This window comes from Dama dama, chromosome 16, assembly GCF_033118175.1.
Source record: "Dama dama isolate Ldn47 chromosome 16, ASM3311817v1, whole genome shotgun sequence".
Classification (NCBI taxonomy): Eukaryota; Metazoa; Chordata; class Mammalia; order Artiodactyla; family Cervidae; genus Dama; species Dama dama.
The window spans coordinates 41,527,708-41,553,289 of record NC_083696.1 but is presented as its reverse complement, the minus strand read 5'-3'; the positions used below and the strand labels follow the sequence as shown (position 1 = coordinate 41,553,289).

At 41.2% G+C, this 25,582-nt stretch overlaps 1 protein-coding gene across 1 annotated transcript in view; it reads left to right on the top strand.

Moving 5' to 3' along the window:
• XPO7 (exportin 7) overlaps positions 1 to 25,582 on the top strand; it is a 94,592-nt gene that overhangs the window by 37,192 nt on the left and 31,818 nt on the right. Inside the window, exons 2-4 of the mRNA XM_061163937.1 lie at positions 21,992 to 22,138; positions 24,694 to 24,787; positions 25,322 to 25,488. Coding sequence (XP_061019920.1) covers positions 21,992 to 22,138; positions 24,694 to 24,787; positions 25,322 to 25,488 — 408 coding nt within the window. The remainder of the gene's footprint in view (positions 1 to 21,991; positions 22,139 to 24,693; positions 24,788 to 25,321; positions 25,489 to 25,582) is intronic.

The window sequence follows — 25,582 nt, the reverse complement described above, 5'->3', positions numbered from 1 at the left end:
CGAATTAACACATAACCAGTCCCCAGAGAAATGGTAGTGTTTCCCTTTGAAGACTTCATGTGTATCCTCTTACTCATAGTGAATCGTTGATAGGAGTCATAAGTAGATGTGCTTACCTCTTCAGTCAAATGTCTCACTTTGTAAACATGTTATTTCATTTCTTTTTCCTCTCTGTGCATCCTCAGTTGCTCAGTCATGCCTGACTCTTTGCAACCCCATGGACTGTAGCCCACCAGCCTCCTCTGTCCATGAAATTTTGCAGGCAAAAATACTGGAGTGGGTTGCCATTTCCTCCTCCAGAAGATTTTCCCAACCCAGGGATCGAACCCAAGTCTCTTGTGTCTCCTGCATGGGCAGCCGGATTCTTTACCAATGAGCTACCTGGGCAGCCTTGGCAAATAACAGGCCCTCGGTTACTTGTAAAACAAGTGCTGTTTCCTATATGATAGAATAGAGATGTTCAGGAGTTAGGGAAGTTCCAGTGTCACATAAATAGTCTAAAGCAAAGCTGTTAATGGAGATACAGTGACCAGTTAAATGTAGATACAGTGGCCAAAGTAGCGGTTACCAGAAAGGAGGTAGGGGTGGCGAGGGAAAAATGAAAAAATTGAATCAACCGTGTAGTGACTGGTGGAAACTAAACTGGTCGTGAGCACGCTGTAGGGTATGCAGAACATAGAAATACAGTGGACACGTGAAACTTAAATTATGAACCAGTGTACCTCGATAACAAATCTAAAAAAGAACCATTATTTGTATCTTTGTATACTACATCACACACACGCATGCACACACACACCACGTTTACAGTAAATTTTGGCATATTTGTTACTATATATGAAAATAACAAAGTGTACAACAACAAAAAACTAGTGTGTGCAACATACCAGTAAAGTTCTTTTTGAACGGCCCTAAAGTCTTCATTCACAAGCTTGCTGTGAATCAATTTTAACACACAAGTTAAAACCTTCCTTTCATTAGCCTGCCATCCTGTCCGTTTAGTTAAAATATTGATGCAACCTGTATTTGGTCACACTTGGAGAACCCCATAGCCGTATAGGTATGTTATCAGCTGTTTTGTTATTGAGGGTCTCCAGCTACTGCTAATGTTTTTTTTCCAGAGCTTCATGTTGTCAGCCCAGTATTTTTGGAAAATTACTTTTAAAGAGTATTATATTTATGGTACTAAAACTTACAGTAAGGTCATATGTTAACTGATTATATTTGAGTTTATTTGAGTATATTGAGTTTGACGCAGGTTTGATCCATGGGTTGGGAAGATCCCCTGGAGAAGGGCATGGTGATCCACTCCAGTATTCTTACCTGGAGAATCCCATGGACAGAGGAGACTGGCGGGCTATGGTCCATAGGGCTGCACAGAGTCAGACACGACTGTAGAGACTTGGCACACATATCTCTGTTTATGTATCTGTGATAGAGAAGATCCTGTGCTGTTTAAACAACGGGACTCCCTAGGAATGATGGAGAAATAACAGTTCGAGATAGAAGTGATTATTAATAACCTAACCCAAGTCTCAACAAAAACCTTAACCCAAGTCTTAAACAAAATTTTAAACGAAGCACATCAGTACCATCCCCACATTGTTAGAAGCTTCCTCCTTGGTGTTAGCAACCTGTGTAGCAAATGTCACTTCTCTTCCAGAATATCAAGGGCATTTGGCCTGTTTCTTTTGTAAGAATTTAGCTCAGAAACCACACCAGTTTCTGCTGTGAGAAATGGTGAGATACCTGTAGTCATTCCTACAGCAAGCTTGTGAATGAAGACTTTAGGGCCGTTCAAAAAGAACTTTACTGGTATGTTGCACACACTAGTTTTTTGTTGTTGTACACTTTGTTATTTTCATATATAGTAACAAATATGCCAAAATTTACTGTAAACGTTATTCTTCAGGTATTCTTGTGCTTTTTTTTTAAAATTTTTAAATGACAAATGCATGGTGAAGCTGCAGAAACTTACAGAGAAGACTTTTTCAATTGTCAACAGGTGCCAGAATTGTATTTGTGTTTTTGAAAGGAGGGCAGAACACCAGAGATATTATATAAAATAGAGGACCCACAAGGCAAACCAAATTAGATTTTGCTGACCTTTTGCATATAGACATGTATTTGAGTGGTAAGAGACAATTTAGAAGAGTAACAACAAGTTATTTAAGCATGAACATTACTTTGAAATGACCTGATAAATCCAGCTCTTGAAAATTTTTCCTGTATACATCCTCCAGCAAAAGAATGTTTTACACCAGGTGGATGCACTATGGGCTCCATTAATAATTCACATCTGCAGAGAACCACTGTCAATTACATCATCTTTGAATGACAGTGTTACAAGTCCTGTGTGTTAAACTAGGGAATTTTAACCATTTTATTGCCCTCTCAAGTGGACCAGCAGAGTGGAAGCTAGGATATGAAATGGTATATTTTATTATAAAACATTGATTAGTCAACTAGACAATATTAAGATAAAATTTGGAGAAGATTGGGACTTTTTTTTAATTGACATTAGATTTGTTTTTAATAGACATTTTCTAATATACTTAAGTTTGCAGAAAAATCAAGTAGAAGGTACAAAGTTTCCATATACCTCATCCTCAACAGTTTGCTGTTACTCACGTCTTCATTACTGTGCTGTATTAAAGCTGGTTAGCCAATACTGATACTTTAACTGAAATACACTCTGTGTTGTCTGTTCTCTGGGTTTTGACAGATGTATGAGGTCATGTATTGATCATTATACTATCATACAGAATAGATTCACTGCCCTAAACATCCTCGGGCTCTGCCTGTTCTTCATCCCTTCCTCCTCTTCAAACTCTTGGCAACCACTGTTCTTTTTACTGTTTCTCTAGTTTTGTCTTTGAAATTTGGAATCACAGAGTATGTAGCCTTTTCACAGTGGCTTCTTTCACTTAATAATAATGTATTTCAGGTCCCTTCATGCCTCTTTGTGGCTTGATAGCTTATTTCTTTTTAGCAATGATTTAATATCCCATTTTCTGGATATACCACAGTTGGTTTTTCCATGAACTATTGAAGGGCATCACGATTGCTTCCAAGTGTTGGCAGTTTTGAATAAACTTGCTGTGAACAGTCAGGAGCAGGTTTTTGTGTAGATACAAGTTTCCAACTCATTGGGTAAATACTAAGCAGCTCAGTTGCTGGATAGTGTGGTGAGACTATGTTTAGTTTTGTAAGAAACTGCCAAACCGTCATCCACAGTGGCTGTACCGTTTTGCATTCTCATCAGCAATGAATTGAGAGTTCTGTTGCTCCACATCCTCGCCAGCAATTAGTCCATGTTCAGTGTTTAGTTTTTAGCCGTTCTGATAACGTGCAGTAGTATCTCACTGTTGTTTTAATTTGCATTTCCCTGATATCATACAGAGTTAAGCATCTTTTCATAGGCTTATTCGCCATCTGTGTATCTTCTTTGGTGAGGTGTCTGTTCAACTCTTTTGCCAGATTTTTAATTGGGTTGTTACTGTAGAGTTTTAAGAGTTCTTTGTATATTTTGGATACTAGCCTCTTCTCAGATACATGTTTTGCAAAGATTTGTCTCCCAGTCTGGCTGATCTTTTTCATTCTCTTGAGCAGATTATATTTTCTTTATGACTGCAGTTCCTATCAGCCATGGAAATGGAAAGAACTAGTAACATTAAAAGAAGGGGGAAACACTATTCCTAAGTTGCTTGAATAGTCTTCAAGCCAGTTGCAATTATTTAGCTGACCTATTAATAAAACAAATATAGTGCTTGAACCTGAAATTCTTTTTATTTAGTCATCATAAAACATAGTAGCGAAGCTTGGTGATTGGGGGTGTCAGATAACTGATGATTGTGTGTCTGATCACTTTCTTTGCTCTCGTATATGGATTTAGTGGACTTGTAATATTTTAATATGATGCTGCATAAAATATCCCCAGTACTCTGAAGTTTGGACCTTATACCGTATTGATATTGAGAACATAAAATTAAAACAATAAATGCACACTGGCCCAACAGTCTCTATCTATAGTGTATTTTAAATAATAAAGAACTCAAAAACATACAGTTCTTGGAAACCAGGGCTAAATGAAATGTGAAAGGCTCTCCCATTTTGGCTCCTTTAACACTTAACCAATAAGCTATTACTTTCTGACCTTTAGAAATCATTTGATTGACCATAACTGCTATGTGGTATGTGTATACACACACACACACACACACACACACACACACACACACTCAGTCACCTCAGTCCTGTCTGAGTTTGCAACCCCATGGACTGTAGCCACACACACACACACACACACACACACACACACACTCAGTCACCTCAGTCCTGTCTGAGTCTTTGCGACCCCATGGACTGTAGCCACACACACACACACACACTCACACACACACACACACACACTCAGTCACCTCAGTCCTGTCTGAGTCTTTGCGACCCCATGGACTGTAGCCACACACACACACACACACACACTCACACACACACACACTCAGTCACCTCAGTCCTGTCTGAGTCTTTGCGACCCCATGGACTGTAGCCACACACACACTCACACACACACACACACTCAGTCACCTCAGTCCTGTCTGAGTTTGCAACCCCATGGACTGTAGCCACACACACACACACACACACACACACACACACACACTCAGTCACCTCAGTCCTGTCTGAGTCTTTGCGACCCCATGGACTGTAGCCACACACACACACACACACACACACACTCAGTCACCTCAGTCCTGTCTGAGTCTTTGCGACCCCATGGACTGTAGCCACACACACACACACACACACACTCACACACACACACACACTCAGTCACCTCAGTCCTGTCTGAGTCTTTGCGACCCCATGGACTGTAGCCCCACACACACACACACACACTCACACACACACACACACACACTCAGTCACCTCAGTCCTGTCTGAGTCTTTGCGACCCCATGGACTGTAGCCACACACACACACACACACACACTCACACACACACACACTCAGTCACCTCAGTCCTGTCTGAGTCTTTGCGACCCCATGGACTGTAGCCACACACACACTCACACACACACACACACTCAGTCACCTCAGTCCTGTCTGAGTTTGCAACCCCATGGACTGTAGCCACACACACACACACACACACACACACACACACACACTCAGTCACCTCAGTCCTGTCTGAGTCTTTGCGACCCCATGGACTGTAGCCACACACACACACACACACACACACACACACACTCAGTCACCTCAGTCCTGTCTGAGTCTTTGCGACCCCATGGACTGTAGCCACACACACACACACACACACACTCACACACACACACACACTCAGTCACCTCAGTCCTGTCTGAGTCTTTGCGACCCCATGGACTGTAGCCCCACACACACACACACACACTCACACACACACACACTCAGTCACCTCAGTCCTGTCTGAGTCTTTGCGACCCCATGGACTGTAGCCACACACACACACACACACACACACACACACACTCAGTCACCTCAGTCCTGTCTGAGTCTTTGCGACCCCATGGACTGTAGCCACACACACACACACACACACACACACACACACACACTCAGTCACCTCAGTCCTGTCTGAGTCTTTGCGACCCCATGGACTGTAGCCTGCCAGCCTCCTCTATCCATGGGATTTTCCTGGCAAGAATACTGGAGTGGGTTGCCATGCCCTCCTCTAGGGGATCTTCCCCATCTAGGGATCAAACCTGTGTCTCCTGCATTGGAGGTAGATTTTTTACCACTGATCCACTGGGGAAGCCATATTTATACACACATACACATATTAAATTTATTTATTTATTTATTTGTTTTTTTGATAGTGGAGTGCAGTTTATTACACCGGCGGGCCCAAGGCAGTCTCCTCTTAGCCAAGGGCCCCGACCAGCATTTGTGAAAATCTTTTATACCCCATGTGTACGTGTCCAAACCCACCACCCCAAATCCCTTGAGGCTTACAAAGGAAGGGTAAATACAATCACAATAACCCCATCATTGACGTGTTATGTGTTCAAACAGTTAATAATCAATAAGCCTGTGGTTACATTCCAACCAGTTAATAACCAGTTAATAACCGATAAGCCTGTGATTACATTTCAATAGATACTGTCTGGAGGCAGGGGTGATTAGTGTCTGTTTTCTCCTCTTCAAGATTCCCCTGCCCAGAGGGGGGTCTTATCCTTCCATTGTCATTCCCACAGGCGCTAAGCACAGAGCTCAGAGTCCATTGGAGAGGTGGCCGCGCACGACCAGCACAGACAGGCCTGAGATGGAGTCCAGACCCTATGAATTCCTTCTTCATTCCCCCCTCTTGATGCTCTTAGTTTCCATAACGAGCATTATTTATTGAGATATATTGTACCTTAGCCCTCCTGCCACCCACATGAGAGAATGCTATCAACCTCTGAGTTACAAAATTCACAAGGCATTGTAGGAAGCAGGGCCCACAAAGCAGTATGATCAAGATTACTATAACAACAGTTCATTAGATATGGCTTTCACTTGATTTTGCATATCCTCCAAGGCACTAGATACATTTCCAGACAGGTCAGGGATGTACACACAACATTCAACTTTAATTATGGTGCAAGTCCCTCCTTGGGCTGCTGTGAGTATGTCTAATGCCATCCTATTTTGAATTATTGCCTTCCTCACCTGAATCTGTTCTTCATTCAAAGCTTGAATGGCTTTAGTACTGTCTAAGAGGGCCTGTTTAGTGAAATTAGTTAAGGCCTCTACCTTAACCATGATATCCGTTGTCCCTACAGAGGGTACAAACAAGGCAGCAAGATCACGGATCGTGTCCATCTTGCATGCAGATAAGGCAGGTTTACTGGAGGCTGGTGTAGGCTAGGCTTAATTCTGCCATGGGCGAAAGCAAATCCTAATGTGCAATGCCCCACCCAGCCAACTGGTAACCATGGTCATAAGTTAAGCCCACAGAGCCATTGGGTCCCATTGGGGGCTACCCAGCGGATTCCAGGCCAGTCGGAACCGGGCCACTGAGCAGACTGATTGGGGTGATAGGTAACTTCCAAGATTTGTTTACATTGTTCAGGGCACAAATAACAATTCTTTTGGGTCTAGGGGACGGTCTCCAAATCCAACTTTCTGTTCTTTTTGTTCCCAGCAAATAGTAGCAGGGGCAATCAACTGTCCTTTCTCAGGAGTCATCCAGAAATATTCATCCCAGAACTGATAGTATTGCTCAAGGTACCGGGAGGCCTGTCCCCCTTTTGTAAGGGAGCCCTTTTCCTCTTTAAGTTTCATATATGACGTATAAGCCTTTGTTATCTCCATAAGGCTGGTGTTCATGTTAAATGTAACCCTATGTCCCTGGCCCATTGATGGCTTCTTCTTACACCAGGAGAGCAAAGAAAGGTTATGGTTGGTGAGAGAGAGGAAAGTTCCTTTCTGTTGTTAAAGTCCCCATAATGGAGTGGCGATAGCCACCGGGGAGTCTGTCCATTACTGACAGGGGCATAGCCCCACATGCCCAAGTTCAGAATTGCACTGGTGAGGCCGAGCAACAGGAGTCATTTACCCAGCTCCATCCTGTAGAGGGCTCGTCCGGGACCTCGTTTTCTTCTTCCTCCTCAGAATGATCTTGGTTTCCCGTGGGTCGGTGGGGTCCTTCTGGGTGGTCCACTCGGCGTCCTCCGGGTCAGCGTGGTATGCCTTCTTCGCTCTGGTGTGATGGATCAAGGGACAATACCTGCAACTTTAACTGCAGTAGGGGTAGTTAGAATAACATAAGGGCCCTTTCACCAAAGGGCTAGCAAATCATGTTTCCAATCTTTGACCCATACTTGGTCACCAAGTGTAAACTCATGAATCTGTTCCCCAAGGGGGAATGGCACCCCTTCTTGTACAAACTTAGTTACCCGATTTATTATCTTACCCAGTTCCATCTGCTGTGAAATCCTATCCCCCCTTACCTGAGGCAAATTTGTTGACACCTGTTTTATTATGGGAGGGGGCCTCCCATACACAATTTCGTGTGGAGAATAGCCTTGGGACTGTGGGGTCATCCTGAGTCTGAGCATAGCCATTGGAAGCAAGTCCACTCAGGAGCAGTCAGTCTCTCTGATCCACTTGGAGAGTCTCTTTAAGTGTCCGGTTGGTTCATTCCACCATCTCAGAACTCTGGGCCTATATGCAGTGTGCAGTTTAAAGTTTTGCTTACTTGTTATACTAAATCAGCTACAAAAGCCGGGCCATTGCCTGATCCAGTGCTGGTAGGAAATCCAAATCTAGGAACCATTTCCCTAATCAGGCACCGGGATACTTCTGATTCTCTTTCAGTCCAGGTAGGAAAAGCTTTTACCCATCTCAGGAATGCACATACCATGACCAGCAGGTAATGGTAGTGTCAGTGAGGTTTCATTTCAGTGAAGTCCACTCCCAGGTGTTCAAGGGGCAGTGTGCCTTTCAGTTGAATACCCGGAGGTTTTTGTCTGAATACCCAAGAGGCAGCATTAACCTGTGAGCAGGCAGCATGGCCTAGGTGGGTCGCTTGGTGTGTTTGGCTTACCAGAGTGTGTGCCAGCTCCTCCGGTACCAATAATTTGCCACTTGGCAATTCCCACCCTCTCTTTTCAGTCTTGATGGCCCCTTCCACTTTGGAATACCCGAGAGCTGTTGTCCCTGTTTTATCAGGCTAGTGCCATCAGTATATAGGACCCAATTAGGGTCTGGAACCTTGAGCCCTTCTTTAAAACAAACCCCAGATACCCTACCTCCTCTTTGTAGATCTGTGCCTTCTTCTTCGACACCATCAACAGCTGGAGCAGTGCATTTGTCCCTTTCCAGCATTTTTCCTTGGTCTCAGGCAGCCAGCAGCAGGTCATTCCCCTATTGTAGGAGCTGACATCCATACTCTTCCGGATGGAATGAGGAAAAATATAATATCAGTAGACAGTATCATTCCAATGTAAGAGATACGGTTTAACATTCTTAACATGAGTATTGAACTTACAGGATTTTTTCCCTACATAGACCTGCTTTTAAAAATGAAGTTTTAGGGAAGTGATAATATAGTAGAAAACTATTTACATGTATGATTGTTTCAAACTGCAAACTTGGATTCCCACATGGCTGGGTGTTGGCTTCCTTTTCTAAGGTGATCAGCTAGGCCTTCATAATCTACTCTGTTACTCAGCCATTTTCATAGCAGAATACTTTGTTTTGGTCTTTTAATAATGTCAGCGTGGTAGAATCAAGTTCCATAAAAGGCATTTGAGAAACAAACAACCTTTTTTGTAAAGGAAGTGAATGTCGCAAAAACCAGGTATATTCTCTTTTTTGCTTAGTAGAACTCCATTTATAAATCATAGGGTACAAAATTTTTATGCCTAGAGCCTATGACCATTTTTAAATGCTGTCAATAAGCACACTGTGCCGATTCATTTCAGAGCTCTTTTATGTTGCACAACTGCTTTTTTTTTTTTCATTTATTTTTATTAGTTGGAGGCTAATTACTTTACAATATTGTAGTGGTTTTTGTCATACATTGACATGAATCAGCCATGGATTTCCATGTATTCCCCATCCCGATCCCCCCTCCCACCTCCCTCTCCACCCGATTCCTCTGGGTCTTCCCAGTGCACCAGGCCTGAGCACTTGTCTCATGCATCCAGCCTGGGCTGGTGATCTGTTTCCCCCCTTGATAATATGCATGTTTCGATGCTGTTCTCTCGAAACATCCCACCCTCGCCTTCTCCCACAGAGTACAAAATTCTGTTCTGTACATCTGTTTGGAACGTTAGTTTAAAATGATGTCACAGCTCTATAGAACAATTTTCCAGAGTTTAATGGAGAGTGGTTACTTTGTCAGTTAAGGTCATTTCTGTGAACTAAACTTCAACATGGATTTAGGTGAAATCTTAACATGAGAACTCTGTCCTTGATGGCAGCAGCCTTCTTGGTGATGACTTTGTCTGCATAACTTGTCCCCTGAGCCTCTTAGCTTGACTAAGGCCTCCTTGCTCTCCAAGGCCAACTCTCAGCTATCATCCCAGGACCTCCCTTCACCATCCTCCCAGAATTCCTTTGATATCACTCTCTGTGTTAAAAGAGTTCCCATCTGCTGCACTCCATGCTTAATGTTTTTTATGGTGTGGTGTGATGCACATTCTTTTAATAGTAAATAGCATAGGTCAAATAAACTGTGGAAAATTCTGAAAGAGATGGGAATACCAGACCACCTGACCTGCCTCTTGAGAAATCTGTATTCAGGTCAGGAAGCACCAGTTAGGACTGGACATGGAACAACAGACTAGTTCCAAATAGGAAAAGGAGTACGTCAAGGCTGTATATTGTCACCCTGCTTATTTAACTTCTATGCAGAGTACATCATGAGAAACGCTGGGCTGGAAGAAGAACAAGCTGGAATCAAGATTGCCGGGAGAAATATAAATAACCTCAGATATGCAGATGACACCACCCTTATGGCAGAAAGTGAGGAGGAACTAAAAAGCCTCTTGATGAAAGTGAAAGAGGAGAGTGAAAAAGTTGGCTTAAAGCTCAACATTCAGACAACTAAGATCATGGCATCTGGTCCCATCACTTCATGGAAAATAGGTGGGGAAACAGTGTCAGACTTTATGTTTTTGGGCTCCAGAGTCACTGCAGATGGTGATTGCAGCCATGAAATTAAAAGACGCTTACTCCTTGGAAGGAAAGTTATGACCAACCTAGATAGCATATTAAAAAGCAGAGACATTACTTTGTCAACAAAGGTCCGTCTAGTCAAGGCTATGGTTTTTTCAGTGGTCATGTATGGATGTGAGAGTTGGACTGTGAAGAACGCTGAGTGCCGAAGAATTGATGCTTTTGAACTGTGGTGTTGGAGAAGACTCTTGAGAGTCCCTTGGACTGCAAGGAGATCCAACCAGTCCATCCTAAAGGAGATCAGTCCTGGGTATTCATTGGAAGGACTGATGCTGAAGCTGAAACTCCAATACTTTGGCCACCTGATGCGAAGAGTTGACTCATTGGAAAAGACCCTGATGCTGGGAGGGATTGGGGGCAGGAGGAGAAGGGGACGACAGAGGATGAGATGGCTGGATGGCATCACTGACTCGATGGGCATGAGTTTGAGTAAATTCTGGGAGTTGGTGATGGACAGGGAGGCCTGGCGTGCTGCGATTCATGGGGTCGCAAAGAGTCGGACATGACTGCGCGACTGAACTGAACTGAACTGATCGTAGGTGATAAATTCTTGTGGCCTTAGGTGCCAGAAATAGCTTTGTTCTGCCCTCCCACTTGATTGCTTGTGTACCTGGGTAAACATTCTGTGTTGATCATTGTCCTTCAGAGTCTTGCAGGGACTGCTTGTCTTGTTGCCAAGTGTTGCTTCTGTGCTGCCCACAGCCATCTGATACCTGATCATTTATGTGTTTACCTGACTTGTATTTTGTTTGTATTTTTGTTCCCATCGACCATCTCCTTGCCTCCTGGTCAGCTTACAGAATCTTCTTTTTGTCAGGCTTCTCAGGTTTCATAGGGGTATGCCTTGGGTATGGCCTGATCTTCACTTATGCTGGACTTTGGTAGAACTTTCCTTCTAACATCTGATGTTCTTCTGCTCTAGGAGGTTTTCTTGGATTATTTTGTTGATGTTTTCCTCTCCTTCTCTGTTCTCTGTGCCCTCTGGAACTCTTGTTAATTAGATGTTTGACCTCTGGAATCAGGCCTCTGATTTTATCTTTGCTCTCTTATTTTCCACCTTTTGCTCTACTTTCCAGGAGGCTTTAACTTGATTTTCCAACCCTCTGATGGAGTATTTTGTCTCTGCTATCGTTTTTAATCTCTAAGATCTCTTTTTATGTTCTTTGAATATTTCTTTTTTAGAGCACCCTGTTCTTACTCCCAGTTGCAAAATATTTTCTTATCTCTTTGTGGAGCTGAGTAATACTTTTATCTTTATGTTTTTTCTTTTTTCAAGTTTCCTTTTTCCTGCACAGTTTCTGTTTGTTACAGGATTTTTTAATATGTGTTTGTTTTGTTTGCTGTTGTTACAAGAGAAACCAAGGCATGTTAAAAATTTTCAAGAGTATATTTGAGCGAAAATCAGTTTCAATGGAGCAGCATCCAGTCTGGCATATAGAAAGGAGCTCCAAGGGGCTGTATAAAACAAAAAGACTTCAGGTGAGAAGGGAGCAGGAACAAGGGAGTCATACTAAGCAAAAAAACAGATGCGTTGTTGCAAAGTTGCTTTCCTTGAGGGGATGGCAGGGGTCTCTCCAGCAGGTTACCTAACTAGTACTAACCAGGCAGGTCCTGATTGACTGGTTTAAGACTCCATTTTTGGGAGAACCGAAACTATAATTAAGTCTCGGTTTTTTATCCAACCATAAGCAGCTTCACTTGAGGCCTGTTTTGTATTTTAACACTGTCTTCCATGTTAAAGTGCTTCCCTAGTGGCTCAGACTGGGAAGAATCTGCAATGCGGGAGACCCCGATTAGATCCCTGGGTTGGGAAGATCCCTGGAGAAGGGAAAGGTTGCCCACTCCATGGACAGAGGAGCCTGGCAGGCTGCAGTTCATGGGGTCGCATGGGCAACTATCACTATACACACTTCTTTAAAGGCTTTTATACACACCCTGTTAAAGGCTTTCTTCAGATTTGTGGTAATCCTTATTTGTTCATAATCAAGATTGAAAGACTACCAAGCTGAGTAGAAAGGCAAAGTGTGGGCATGAGGCTTGTCTGCTTGAGGCATCACAGTGGGGTAATCCAATTATGCCATTTGTTGGGTAACCCCTATATCAGTGTATCTTTAGGTATTTCCTTTGTGACTAATGGGATTCTTAGGGGAAGATTTTCCAAACTCCTGTCAAGGGAGTCCGGTCTGGACACTGGCATTTCTGGCTACAAGGAGCCCGGGAAGGGGGCATTTGATGTGTATGTGGCCACTTAATCGACTGTCTGGTGTCCACGTCCTCAAAGGTGCTTTCCACTGGCTTGGTGTCCCTAGTCCAGAGGCACTGAGTAAAGAAACCTGGAAATCTCACTTCTCAAAGATACTTTTACCCTGTTCTTTCTTGCCCTGGCCACTTCACCTTAACATCTGAGCAGGGAGTGTAAAACAGCTTGGTTTCCAATTCTTTTCACCACTTGCAAGATATTTGGCCTTCTTGTGTCAGTTAAGTCAGTTACTGCTGATTTTTCTGTATTCTAAAATTTTGTATTGTCTCCTATCATATTTCTTGTGAGATTATGTTTGTGGTTTTTTTTTTTAAATCCCTTTAGTGTTGTTTTTGTTGGGTTTGGGAAAGGAACAAGATTAGATATGGGATCACTCTGCCATTTTAACCCAAACCCCCAGGAGGCTTTTTAAGAGTTAGACAGCCATTTATTTTTATTTAGTTGGCTGCATCTGGTCTTAATTGTGACATGCGAGATCTTTCATTGTTTCGTGGAGGATCCTTCATTGAGGTGCATGGACTTTCTAGTTGCGGTGTGCAAGCTTATTTGCTCTGTGACCTGTGGGATCGTAGTTCCCTGACCAGGGATCAAACCCACACCCCCTGCGTTGCAAGGCTGATTCTTAACCACTGGACCACCAGGGAAGTCCCGACATCCACTTACGGATGACATTTTTATGAAACTTCTGTGTGCTGGACACTGAGGTACGCTTTTGTCCTTTTCATGCGCTGTGCACGTTAGTACTCATTCACTAAAATCACAATAAATAATCAGTATAAATGGCCGTGTAAACAAACATTTGAGTCAGTTGTACTAGAATTTGAGTGTTACACAGTTATGTAAGTTAATAAATACCTCTCTTTGAACAAATGCCTATAACAATGGCAATATAATTCTGTATCTGTGGGGAAATATGTACTGAATACTATCCAGTCTGGAAATGGGTGGAAATACAGTTGGTCCTCATTATTGATGGTAGTTTGTTCTGTAAAGTCGCTGAGAACACTGAATTAACAAATCGTGAACCATTTGTCTTGCAGGACATATAGGGTTAAGTTCCTGCCAACCTCTGGTCGCATTTTCCTCAACCAACCTTTATTTGTATTTCTCTTTACAGACACCTTTTAAAAACACCTTTATCTAACATTTTTTCACACAACCTTCTTGAGCTTAGGAATACTAAATAACACTTCAGCACTATGCATGGGGCTATTTTAAACAGCATAATTGGCAACAAAAAGCCCTAAATTGCAAAAAACATGGCATTAAGTAAACTATAAGAAGGACACTTTTTTAAGTTGTGAGAACTGAAGCAAAAACACAAAACATTACCTTGTTTGACTTCAGATGAGAAACATGTGTCGGACCACTCAACATTTTCACCATTCTGTTCATGTCCACAAATGACACAGTTGCTGACAGTTTTGACTTGGGGATTACAAATAAATTTACCAAGTAGGTAAATTTGCAAGTAGGGGACCCATGAACAGTGAGGAGCAATTATACAGGACTGGCCAAAAAGTTCGTTCAGATTTGTCCATAGGAACATCGGAACAAACTTTTTGGCCAGCCAATATACCCTGTACCGTAACCCTGCAAGGCAAGGCGTCTAGAACCCCTCTAGGGTTCTAGTGGTGAAGAGTCGGCCTGCCAGTGCAGGAGACACAGGTTTGATCCCTGGTCCAGGGAGATTCCACATGCTGGGGAGTCACTCAGCCCGTGCGCCACCACCGTTGAGCCTGTGTTCTAGAACCCAGGAGCCGCAACTGCTGAAGCCCAGTGCCCTAGAGCCCGTGCCCAGCAGCAAAAGAGGCCACCACAGTGAGACCCACGTGCTGCAACTCGAGAAGCCTGCGCGCCAGCGAAGACCCAGCACAGCCAAAATGGGCTAATGTGATTAAATTTATATACATCTATGTAGTAAGTTACATATATATACACACGAATGAGGCGGGCATGGCAGCCCACTCCAATATTCTTGCCGGGAGAATCCCATGGACAAAGGAGCCTGGTGGGCTACAGTCTCTGGGGTCACAAAGAGTCAGACACGAGTGAGCGACCAAGCTCACAGCACACATGTATATATACATGATACCTCTGTAGAGGAAACTGTAGATTTTAATGCATATGCTTTAAAAAGCTGTTGTTCTTCACTTTTTAGTAGACAATATATTCCGTAATAGCAAGTAATAAACTCAGTAATGAAGAATGTACATACATTACAACATTGACTTTTACAGCATTGTTAGATAAATATTATTTCTACTTAGATGAAAACTAGATTGAAAGATTTGAGTGACTTATTCACACTCCCACAGCTTGTAAACAGGGGAGTCGGGATTTCCCTGATATCTGAGGTCTTAACTCAGGTTATACTGAACCTTCATTCTAAAAGGATCCTTGTTCCTGCTGCTGGGTCACTGGCGTTGTTTGTGTTAGAGAGATGTACGGGAGTGTTAACCTGATTTATTTTTTGTTAAATTCCCTGTTTTAAAAAGTTTGGCCAATTGTTTTCATGATCTTTTTAATTTTAATATTTGCTTCCTTTTAAATCTGATTTACTTATATAATTAGAAGCATAGAATTTAGAACTGGCAATATCTTTGTCAAATAATATAATAAAATCCACCTATTTTACACATGAGGAAGCTGAAGCTCCAGGAAATAAACTTGCCCAAAGTCACGCTGTTACTAAGTGAAGTGAAAGTGAAAGTCGCTTAGTCGTGTCTGACTCTTTGCAACCCCATGGACTATAGAGTCCATGGAATTCTCCAGGCCAGAATACTGGAGTGGGTAGCCTTTCCCTTCTCCAGCAGATCTTCCCGACCCAGGATTTGAACCAGGGTCTCCTGCATTGCAGGTGGATTCTTTACCAACTGAGCTATGAGGGAAGCCCTCCAAACTGCAAGTTGGCAAGGAGTTAGTACCCCCAAATTAAGTCAGAATCTTGTAGTACCATATGCTCATTACTTTTTAACTTTGACGTCTGGAAGTGAACCACTGATGAGAGGCAGAGTTGCATTACAGCAGGTGGAGAAAACTCCAGTGTCTACCGGGGCCAGGGCCTGTGACCTGCAGTCAGCTAGCGAGAGCCTGCCCTGAGGGAAGCACTGTGCCTTTACTGTCGTTTGATTAGTGACACTTGAAAATGCAGGTCCCGGGTAATCAGATCTGCTAATTCTTTATGGGAAACTAGAAGACCAAATACTATCATGAAACGCTGGCAACCATGCTGAACACTGTAAGGTGAACAACCAAAATGTGCATGGGCCAGTTTGAGGCTGCCAGTGTGAAACCCGCACTTCAGGGGCTTCGCTTACACTGCAGCTTTCCTTCCTCTGCACTCCTAATGACCATGAGAAGGAGCCAAGACCCGTTTCTCGCGACATGTTAATGAAGCTCTGAGTTAGATGTGTGAGTCAGCAAGCCAGGCACAGTCAGTCTGGCTGTTTACCTCATGAAATGACTTGTTTGCCTGTGTTCGTGTGTCACCCACAATGCAAACATCATATGTGTTTGTTACAAGTGAGGACTGATTCATATTTTGAAGCTAAGTGTAGAATTTTGCAGTCTCATATGTTAGGAGACGTGCTATCCTTATCTAAAGCACGCAAGGCCCTGGCACTGTGTTATCGCCTACTGAAAGTACATATTTTATCTTGCTTTACGGCAGTAGACATTACACAGCAACTGCAACCAGAAAGCTTTACTTACCCTCTTAGTCCTCTCGGAAATAGAATGTCCCTCATGCATCCAAAAATCTTACTTTATTTATTTCCTGAACAAATAATGGGAGTTACACTTCTAAAAGCAGAAATTGGTATAAAACTAAAGTATTCTAAATCTAATGTGTGGTTGTCAGTTACAGATGGACTTCTTTTTCATTAGTATAAGAAAGAAAGATGAGAGTAAATATGTGAAGAATTTGGGGAGAACTGTGTCGCTCTTCCATCTTACAACGTGTACGGAAAAACTCACAGATTATAAATGTACAATTCAATGGATTTTCTCAAAATGAGCATGCCTCTGTAATCAGTACCCACATTAAGGAATGAAACATTTATCCATACGACTATTGATGGACATTTGGCTTTCACGTTTGGAAACTATTAGTGCTGGCATGAACATTCCTATTCAAGTGTTTTGGTGAACTTAGCATGTATCTCTGTTGGGTATATACATAGGAGTGGAATAGCTGGGTCATGCGATATTCAAACTATCAGCATTTATTATTGGTAAAAACAAAATAAAAGTATTGATAGCAATAAGCACTGACATACTTTTTCAAATTTCAGCTTTTAGAATGTATTGCCTATTGCCTTCTTGATTTTCTAAATTTGTCTTATGAATTCTGATTGGAAGCAGGATCAGCTGTTAATTAATAGTAGTATGTTCCTATTGAGAGGAGTTAATTTAAAAAAGATTATCTGTACAATTGTTGGGGGGGTTTCCCTGCTTATAAGTAATATCTACTTGTGGTCAAAAATGTAAAACTTAGTGAAATAAAGAAAAGAAATTACGAGTCTCCCATAATCTCGTCTCCCAAAGATAATTGTCAGTATGTTTTCATACAGATTTTCCTTTATGAATTTGCTAACATGTATCACAGATGATACACTCTGCATACAGTTATTCCACTTGCTTTTTTAAAATAAATTTTTATTGGAGTCTAGTTGATTTGCTTTGCGTTAGCTTCTGCTGTATGGCAAAGTGAATCAGTTTCTTTATATGTATGTATCTCCACTCTTTTTTAGATTCTTTTTCCATTTAGGTCATTACAGTGTCTTGAGTAGCTTTCCCTGTGTTATGTATAGTAGCTTCTGTTGTGTGTGTGTGTGCGCTCACACAGTCGTGTTCAACTCTTTGTAACCCCACGGACTGTAGCCCACCAGGTTCCTCTGTCCGTGGAATTTTCCAGGCAAGAATACTGGAATGGGTTGCCATTTTCTCCTTCAGGGAATCTTCTTGACCCAGGGACTGAAACCATGTCTCTTGCGTCTCCTGCATTGGCAGATGAATTTTTAGCACTGCACCACCTGGGAAGCCCAGGTTCTCATTAGTTATCCCAATCTTCCAGTTTATCCATCTTCCGCTTTCCAGTCTCCTGACCAGAAGTTTTTTACATCTGTGACTCTATTTCTATTATGTAAATAAGTTCATTTGTATCATTTTTTTATGGATTCCACTTATAAGTCATATCAGACAAATTTTGTCTTTCTCTGCCGCTTGCTTTTTTAAGCTAAGAATAATTGTTATTACTGGATTTTTAGGAGTTTTTAAAAAGATCTATGCTGATTGAATATTCATTATTGACAATAGGAATGCCTTACCGAATAGATAAAAAATAAAATGTAATTAGTATATCAAATCAATTTTATTAGCCTTACACTTTTTAAATCATTTCTTTTCTGGCAGGTTAAGTATGCATCTTTTGATTTACCTAACAGAGTTTTTTCCTAATACACAGAAAAATTCCAACTAAAGAAGATCTAAATTAATGGAGTTTATGAACAGGTTGAAAGTGGCTTGATTTTTTTCATATTTCAGACATCCTGATCATGGAAATTCAGCTACCAGATTGGTAATTTTGACTATATATCCTTCATGAGAACTCCTCTGGATTGAGGGTATACATCACACTTTGTGCTAGAGTGGTGCTTCTGATCATTTCAGGTGGTTTGGGTGGCAGTCAGATCAAGGATATACTTTGCAGAGAACCTAGTCATCCAAGGCTTGTGCTTGTTTTCTAGTCACTATTCAGCACTGTTGGGAATGTCGTCAAATCCTTCCTAAAAACGAGTATCCTGGTCTCTGATTAGAAATCTCCAAGTGGATTTTTTTTTTCCCCAAACAGACTAATTTAAAAATATATACTGTCAGGCTTTTTTTTTTAAAGCAGTATGTGACAAAATAAGTTTCAGGATATGCTTTTTGGAGTTAGTATAACATCTAATGCAGAAACAGAAATCTTCATTTTCCCAAAAGGTACAGGCAACTCCTCAGATAAATCATTAATTTCAGAGGCCTGAAGTCTCAACTGATTGCACCTTATATTGAAATGAGAATAATTGAGCTGTGTTTTTCTCTATCCTAGTTTTAAAAACTGTGTAAAATAACATTATTGCTAAATAATGGGATACATTCTTTTTAATACTTTTTAACACCTTCATTGTAACTGAATTGTTGGTGAAATCCAAGTGCTTTAGGTTTGGAGGTTTGATTGTCTTGAGTGTCTTGTACTAAAGTAGTGCTTTTCTAGTTGAAGATTGCTTTCCAGTTTTGTGAAGATTTCACCCAAACATGCTTTTATATTCCAGTGGGACCAGATGGAGGTTTCTCTGAGAATTATCAGTTTGACAGCCTCAGGAATAGTAAATAGACTTGCTTCTCTGGAGTCTCTTCTGTGACTGAACCGGCATTGTGTAATAGATGTCCTTAATAAGAACTGGTTGAATGGGAGAAGGAACTGCGCCAGGGGGCAAGATGCAGTGATGCTAAATGTGAAATAACTAGTTTTAATGGCTCATCAAACAGTTGTAGGATAAATGGTTTTATTCTGGGTCCCCCAGAGAGGTGATTCAAAATGATCTAACTATTAGATTTGCTTGCAAAACATTAGGATCCCAGAGAACATAAATGTAAATGTTTGATTCCCCTTTCCTTCGATGGGCAACCCAAATAAAATGACTATTCACCCTGTGGTTTTTAGATGTTTCCACTAATTGTTTGGGAAAACAAGATTGTTTCCCATTTGTTCTTCTGGAAACAAAGAAATAAAGCTTTTGTTCTTCTAAATGTTTGTGTAAATGGTCAAATTACTCTTCTGGTGGTTTATTTTTTTGTTTTTTTAATGGTCTTGTTTCCTGAGCTGAGAACTTATTACCAGACTTACCCTGCAGTGTGTTTTTGTGTACTACATTAAAACAAATCAAAACAAAGCAACAACCAGAAAGCCCACATAACCTGCATGTAGGTTTTTAGCAGTAAGGAACTTAACTACCAGTGAAGGTTCTTAGCCATCGTCATGTGAACAACTTTGTTGTAATAAATGTAAATAAGAGTAGCACGGGGGTGGGGGTTGCTCTTGGGACTGACTGATCAGACTTCAAGGAAAGTCATGATCCCTTAAGCAGCCTGACCGTTTAGGGAGTTCTGTTCAGGATATTGGGAAGCTTGTAGTGAGTGGAGGTTATGAGGCTGCTGCTGCTTACTGAAACCTCATACCACCCTTTTATGTCTTCTATGTTACTTATTTTTTAAATAATTTGTTCCCTGTTAGTTAATCATTTCACAGGCAGGGTAGGGGGTGGAGGTGGAACCCAGTCTGCTGGGTTGAAACAAAAACCTCCTGAAAAGGAGATTTAATCTCTTGCTTAGGAATGTGGGGATTTATAATTAAACTGATTCATTGGGAGTTTGGCCATTAGTAGGAGACAGAACACTGACTTGCACACATGTCTTATGGAGTATATGTGATTAATTGGCCTTATCCTCTATTCCTTGTGTTTTGTTTATAAGCTATATGAAAAAATCAGATTTCGCTCAATAGGTCTTTCATCACTTGAGATCTGGCTTTGTGAGTACAGTTTTCTCTGTGCTTTGAAATTGCGGAAGATATTAAGTGGGACCCCTGCAAGTCAGAGAGGAACAGATTAAACATGAGCCTAATCAGAGTCCCAAGATGTTTTGAAGAGTGATTTGTTTATTTTGTTCTGCAGTGGAGGTGGTTGTTTTTATTCTTCTGAGGGCTTTCTGAAGTGAGACTGATAATCCAAGTGTCAGCATCTGTCTTTCTTGTTTCCTTTAGGTTAATATTTGAAATTTATTAATCAGATTGAATAAAATAGGTATCCTGCCCCCAGGGCTTTCCTGCTTAGTAGAAAAGCTGTGATTTATAAAGTCCCAGCTTAATGAAATAAACTGATGATGAAAAGCCTTGGGCAACCTGGCTGTGTGATATATTTTAGGCTATTTACACAGGTTGGTTTGCCTAATTATTATTTTGGTTCTTGTCAGAATTGTCATTTCTAATAGTAGTAGGATCCCTCAAACTATTTAAATCAGATCTTGCTTGCTGCTGTAGAAGATAGGTTCAGAATTTCTTCTTAAAGTCCAAACTGGCGCTTTGAAAACTAACAGATGTTTGCCCTCCTCTCCAGTCAGCAAAAGGTGATAGTTACATGAACTCTTCCTCACTCCTTTCCTCTTTGCTTTTAAACACCACACTAAGTGGAAGTGGATTTGTATCCCTTTGGGGTTTTGACCAAAGCACACACCCAATCCCCTTCCTGCCTCCCTGGAACTGGTTCAAGATTTGGAAAGTAGGGTTTGTTTGGGGGCGTGTCCCGTGTCTTATCTCTGCCTGAGCACATGCTCAGGTTGAATTTATTTTGACCCTGCGCTTTAAATTTGGAACCAAAGCAAGAGTTTAAAGGGCAACAGAAGAGAGTCGGCTGAACTTTAGACATGAGGGACCCGGGAAGGAAGGTGCGTACTTGTATTCTGAAACTTAGAAGTTGGCCATCTTTGCATGTACACATAATTGTAAGCTGATAGCTACAGGCAAAAGGAGAATATTTCAACCTATATAAAGATCTGTGTGATGCTTACATTGTGTGTTTATGTGCTTAATTTTACAGTGATGACTTTAGTAATCATAATCTTGAAATTGATGGCTAAGCAAGTAAATTCTGCATTTTTCTTTGAAAACATTTTGGAAAAGCTTAGGATAAGTAATGCAAGGAAAAAATGTATCATTTGTGTCTGAACTTTAAGCAAATGACTGAAAAAGTGTATCAATTTTAGGCATTCTATCATTTTGTCTTTTAAAGCATCAAAGGAAGAGGGCTACAAGTGGTTATTTTTAGATAAAGGTCACCCAGATTCTCCTCCACATTGAGAAGCAAGTCTCTCTTCATTGATTATCATTTATCTTCATCTAGTAATTTCAAGCACAGTATGTATGTAGTCGACTTATGTATGTAGTAGACTGGACTGATTTCTTTGTTGACTGATCTGTTCCAGAGCCTGGCCCAGCTAGAGAATCTGTGCAAACAGCTGTATGAGACGACAGATACGGCCACTCGACTTCAGGCAGAGAAAGCCTTGGTTGAATTTACCAACAGCCCTGACTGCCTGAGCAAGTGCCAGCTACTCCTTGAAAGAGGAAGTGTACGTAAGCTTTGAAAAACCCTAAGGGGACAGGTTAGGAAGATACATTCTGGTTTAGGGGTGGATTAGGGTAACCTCTGTTCCTTGATTCTTCTAGGTACCTCTGCCTTCTTAATTTTCACTTTTTTTTTTTTTAACATTTATTTTTATTTATTTTGGCTGCATAGAGTCTTAGTTGTGGCATGTGGGATCTAGTTCCCTAACCAGGGATCGAACCCAGCCCCCCTGTATCAGGAACACAGAGTCTTAGCCACTGGACCACAAGGGAATTCCCAATTTTCACTTTTAAAACAAACCAGACCTGCCACACTAGCAAAAAAGGCCTTCAGAGTCATCAGGAAAATCTCACTGAGCGTATATTTTTGTCCTATGATTTTTATTCTTGAATCAAATTTCTGGGCCTCCTTTTCTGTTTTTTACAGTTATGTATCACTTCACACGTTTTACAGAGAAGACAAGGCTATATATAAATGGCCTTTCTTATCCACAAAATTCATGTCACCTTCTAAGATCCCTCGTCTGCTCTCTTTTTCCTCTGCTGTACCACAGCCGCTGCTTTTTGTCTTAGATGTGCAGGGGAAAATTTTCCTTCACAATGGAAATGACAGGAAGTTAGAATGTTTAAAATGAAATTAGAACCTCTTCCGGCTTAAAAATGGCATACAATGATCAAAATAATGCTTTCATGAGACTTGATTTGATTAAGTTAATATTTTTGGCAGGACGGAGGTCTTAGGAAGGACAAGCCTCCATCCAGGGTATCATGAAAGGGCATCAAGAGAGTTTAGAATCCCAGCTAGACCAGCAGCCAGCACTCTGCCAGAGACGGGAAGGAAGTGTGAAAAGGAGGAAAGCCATTAATTTGTTGAGAGTATAGAATTCTCAATGGCTTCATTTTTAAATTTGCATTAATAGTGTTAGAGAATTTATGCAGTAAATAGAACAGACTGCAGTTGGCTAAGTGATATCCTTAGTAGCTAAAGAAGTTGACTCTTTTCCCAAGTGTCTGGAGGTTAAAGCAGCATGGTCAGAGATTGGGTTGTGCTCTGTTCTGTTTTCGCATATAGTATTTTTGTATTTCTTTTCCATCACTTGGTTCTCGTATTGATCAGTTTAGATTCGTACTGTAGGAGATTCACAGCTAACTCTCCTCTGCCTGCCCCTGACGCCGCATGGTGTCATCTGTGACACTGTTCACTCCAGTTCTTCACACTGAGAGTCAGCGGGCTGGAATGAAGCAGGGCTGGTGCAATGCTGAAGGACTCAGTTATAGTGGATTCTCACTCTTTAGTCTCTCTCGACTTCTTAATGGTTAGCAGGTTTGTTGGAGTCATACTCAGAAGCCATTTTCACATTGCATCGTCTACAGCTATGCACTGTGCTCTGCAGTTATGGTAGCCTCTTGCATTGTTGGTGATCTGACACAGCTGCTGTAATCAGTTTAAGCAGTGTGTGAGTGTTGAATGAAAAATCACATGTCAGAGTCACTCTTTTTTTTTGGTGTGGAAGCCATTAACATGCATTTTATTTTTTTTCAGTGGAATATAATTGTTTTACGTGCTGTGTTAGTTTCTGCTATACAACATGAATCAGCTACATGTATACACATATCTCCTCCCTCTGGAACCTCCCTCCCGTGCCCTCCAAAGTCACTCCTATAGATTTTTGTCATAAACTTATTTTAATAATTAATGGTATGGTGTAATGCCTGTGGATAGCCTCTGTGTATACCCTACTGCCCTAAGGACTTAACAGTTTCGTGGAAAATTATGTTCGACCCTTGATTAAATTATTTGGTGATTCTGAGTCTGTCCCTGTTACATGATGTTATATGTAACACAGCTGCACAGAGGAATTCGAATCTGCACATGGCTCCTTCTTATACATTATGATCAGATTGAATACACTGATTCTCCATAAAGTTAAAATTCATTAAAATCTACACTTGAGAATATGGTAATGCTATTCCTTTGCTTAGGGCATAGTTTTTTCTTTCTCATAAATAAATGTTATGAATTTACTACTAAAACTAGCATATACATTCCCCAGAGCAGTAGCTGATTGATAGTTGCACTGATGGAAAGATACAATTTGGGGATTAACTACACAGAATAAGGCGGTGGTTCCTTCTAATACTACTTCTACTTTTTTTTTCTTTCTAATGCTATACTATAGGAATATTATGAGGTGAAACTTTTTTGAACATTGTTATAGCAAGGCTATTGGAGGAGATTTCTTGATCTAAATGAAAGAAGAGATTTGTCTTCTAAAGAGCTTATATCTTTCTGTAAAGATCTCCTCTAACTTCTGTCCCCTCAAAATGATACAGATGCTTGGATTAGATTCAGTTTGATCAGGCATTCACTTTATCCTGCCCTTTATTCATGACTGAAGTCAGGTTAATGAGCACAGATGATGAATGGGCTCATTTTTCCATAGTATGAGACCCTTAAAAATCCAGAGGATCAAATGAACTCAGATCTCCAAGTTAAAAACTTTGACTGACTAACTTAATAAAATTGAATCCTAAGCCCTTTCCCCCTCTCTTTTCACAGTCATCTTACTCCCAGTTACTGGCAGCTACATGCCTTACAAAGCTTGTATCGCGCACAAATAACCCTCTCCCATTGGAACAGCGGATAGATATTCGTGAGTAGAAAGTTGTCTTTTCTCTCTTAAATTAGCTTAGTGATGTTCTAGTAATAGTTACATTTATGTTGCTTGTTTGATACTGTTCTGAAATTGCTAGGCATACAGAATATCTAGAACATAGTTTCTTTCCAGAATTGGGCTTAAAAGTAAGGAGGGCCCAATATAATTGCTCCTAGATAAAGCCCAAGTTAACTGTTTTGTTTTCAGAAAGTTTCTTTTACCTGGTCTTCACCATCACTAGTAACTAAGAAAAACATTGCTGAAGATTTTGAATCCTGTGCCAACCATGCTATTTAATCACCAAGAGGTAGATGCAAGGCTGCCTTACTTCAGGTTCTTCGTTGTGACTCGTATACGATTCTGAGTTGGAAAGCTCAGTGAATCTTAAATTTAAAGTCCTGTTTCTCAGTGGTGTGAATAATTGAGGAAGTTTAGGGCAAAGAGCCTAGATTTACCACTTCTTAGACATTTAACGACGCGCACCCTTCCCTGGCGGAGCCATCTCTGATGTAGATTATTCCTGTTTCACAGGGAACTATGTGCTCAACTACCTTGCCACCCGGCCAAAGCTGGCCACTTTCGTGACGCAAGCACTTATCCAGTTATACGCCAGGATCACAAAGTTGGGCTGGTTTGACTGTCAGAAGGATGATTACGTCTTCAGAAATGCAATCACAGACGTCACAAGGTTTTTACAGGTATGATGTATGTATTCGATGAAATAGAAAGAAGTGAAGTGATATATGCTTACTTAGATATTGATCTGCAAATGGAATTGTTTGGTACATTTTC